Source organism: Mandrillus leucophaeus, unplaced genomic scaffold (assembly GCF_000951045.1).
Source record: "Mandrillus leucophaeus isolate KB7577 unplaced genomic scaffold, Mleu.le_1.0 Scaffold1075, whole genome shotgun sequence".
NCBI classification, from domain to species: domain Eukaryota; kingdom Metazoa; phylum Chordata; class Mammalia; order Primates; family Cercopithecidae; genus Mandrillus; species Mandrillus leucophaeus.
In genome coordinates this window covers 656751-658890 of record NW_012098932.1, presented here as the reverse complement: position 1 = coordinate 658890, position 2140 = coordinate 656751, and the positions used below count along the sequence as shown (strand labels likewise).

The following is a 2140-nucleotide window of genomic DNA, read 5'->3' as shown; positions in this document are numbered from 1 at the left end:
GGAAGGCTTCTGAGATGCAGAAGGAGCTTTGGTCTAACTGCAGAGTCTGTGCCCATAGCCACAGGGGACCTCAGGGCCCGCTACCATCTTTCCTGATCTCATAGGACCCTCCGTGCAGATGGGCTGGTGCATGTTAGCCATGGGATGGTCAAGCAGGTAGAACCAAGAGCTCTGGCTTCAGAGGAAGGAATGCCCACTGACTTACATTAGCGGCCCTAGAAACTCATTTTCCATCTTAAGGCTAACTCTGCTGCGTGGAACTTATCACTGGTCCCTGCCCATGGCAGCATCACCAGAAAAGTGTTCTGAAAACTGAATCAGAATGCCTGAGTTCCAGGACCGGTTTCATCAAGGATGTTGTGTGTCTTTCAGCCCTATGCCTCCTATGGGCAATGGGAGGCTTTTTGTCACTCCAGTGACACTCTCCAGGCTGGAAACAGCCTGTTCAGGGCTCAGCCTGGCTTCTCTTGGGGACAGGATCCCTACCCTCCATATGAGTTGATGCGTTGGACACTTGGGCTACAATGGAGTTCGTTCTGGTTCTCAGATCATTTGAGGTGTCTTTTCTTAGTGGTTCTTCTCCATTCTCTGCCTCCTCTCCTCCCCCAATCAACTCGACATTCATTACCAAGATTATTAAAAGGGTAGCTTCGATAACATTGTTCCCTGGATCAGAAACCATCAGTGGCTCAGAAACCATGCAGAGGTCTTTAATGGATAAGCTAAAGAAGTCGGAGAAAAGATGTTTTAAAGGTTGCTAAAGAAAAGAAGAAAATGAGCAGTAGTGGAAGAACAAGGGTCCACAAGCCACGGTGGCATGGGAATGGTCATGGAAGGAGAGGAGGAGCGATTGGAAGTGCTCTGAGGGATCAGACAGAGGGTGGGGAAAGTCAAGGAAAAGGCTGGGGATGGAAGGAAGCATGCTTGTCATGGGATGGGCACTCCTGGCTTTTGGAGCACCCATAAAAAGGGATCGAGGCTGAGACTCCTGGGATCTGGCCAGCGAAGATCGAGAGGAGGAAGAGAATGAGAGGCAAGTGGTCCCATCATGGATGGGGTCATAGGAAATATGATTGGGCATTGTAGAGAGGTCAGGCAAGAGAGTGCAAGAGGCCTGGGAAAGAAGGGGCTGGGGAAATATAGAAAAGAAGAAGGAATAGAAAAAATCAAGGAGAAGAAAAGAAAGCAGTAAGGGAAGGGATTTCCTGGACGTTTAAGGAGGGCTCTTCTCCTCCAGGAGCCTGGAGGAGGACTCAGGAAGGACTTCCTAGAACTGACACACTTGTGCTTCACCCTCGGGCCCATGTGTATAGATACCTGGTACCTCTCGGACAGAGTCACCCCTTTGCTTGCTGGAAAATAATGCAGCACAGACCACCCCATAAGACCCCTGGTCCTCAGGGGCCAGGGGAGATGAAGATCTCACCCAGGGCCCCAGCTCCAACTCCTCCCAACCCAGCCTAGCTGGCAGAGCAATGGAGGCTGGGCTGCCCATCCCATACACCCAGTACCATACCTGGCCTTGCTGCCATCACCCATGATATGGAGGCTGCAGCTGCATTGAGAGGGGCAGAACCCCCGGGCCTGGGGGGGCCACCCAAGGGCCAAGAGCCAGAGCATGCCTAATGCCACCCTCATGGCTCCTGGCTCCTCTCTGGCCCAGGCAGGGGCCTGTCCCTGGACCGCTCCGTCCCACCGGCCCAGCAAGCCCAGCAAGCCCAGCAGCTGCCCACTTGCTCGCCAGCCCCTTACACCCCCTCCTGAGGCCATCGGATAAACACTGACAGGCTGGGGATTAGGGAGGGGAGTCCCAGCCCCAGCACTCAGCGGCTTATTGCTTTCTGAATCACTCAGTCCTGAGGGTGGGGGCGGGGGACCCCCTTCCATAGCAATAGTGACAGGCCCAGAGAGGCCAGGGCACAGCAAAGCAAGACAAGTAGGCAGCTTCCCAGAGGCGAACAGCCATGGGACTGTCATCTGCAAAGCACCCCATCCCAACAAGGCCACGGATAACACAGACTCCAGTGGAGTGCCAGGGAAGATGGAGACAGAACCCCCGCCTCAATAAGGGCCTTTGGAAATTCTTTCCTCTGACACTGTCTTCCAGCAAAAAGAGCAGTGAAATGAAGCAACGCTTCTT

General features: G+C 53.7%; 1 protein-coding gene across 1 annotated transcript in view; it reads right to left on the bottom strand.

Annotated features, from left to right (window-relative positions):
• LRIT1 (leucine-rich repeat, immunoglobulin-like and transmembrane domains 1) overlaps positions 1-1784 on the bottom strand; it is a 10373-nt gene extending 8589 nt beyond the window's left edge. Inside the window, exon 1 of the mRNA XM_011985904.1 lies at positions 1517-1784. Within this exon, the coding sequence (XP_011841294.1) occupies positions 1517-1770 (254 nt within the window). The 5' untranslated portion in view covers positions 1771-1784. The remainder of the gene's footprint in view (positions 1-1516) is intronic.
• Between the last annotated feature and the right edge of the window lie 356 nt (positions 1785-2140).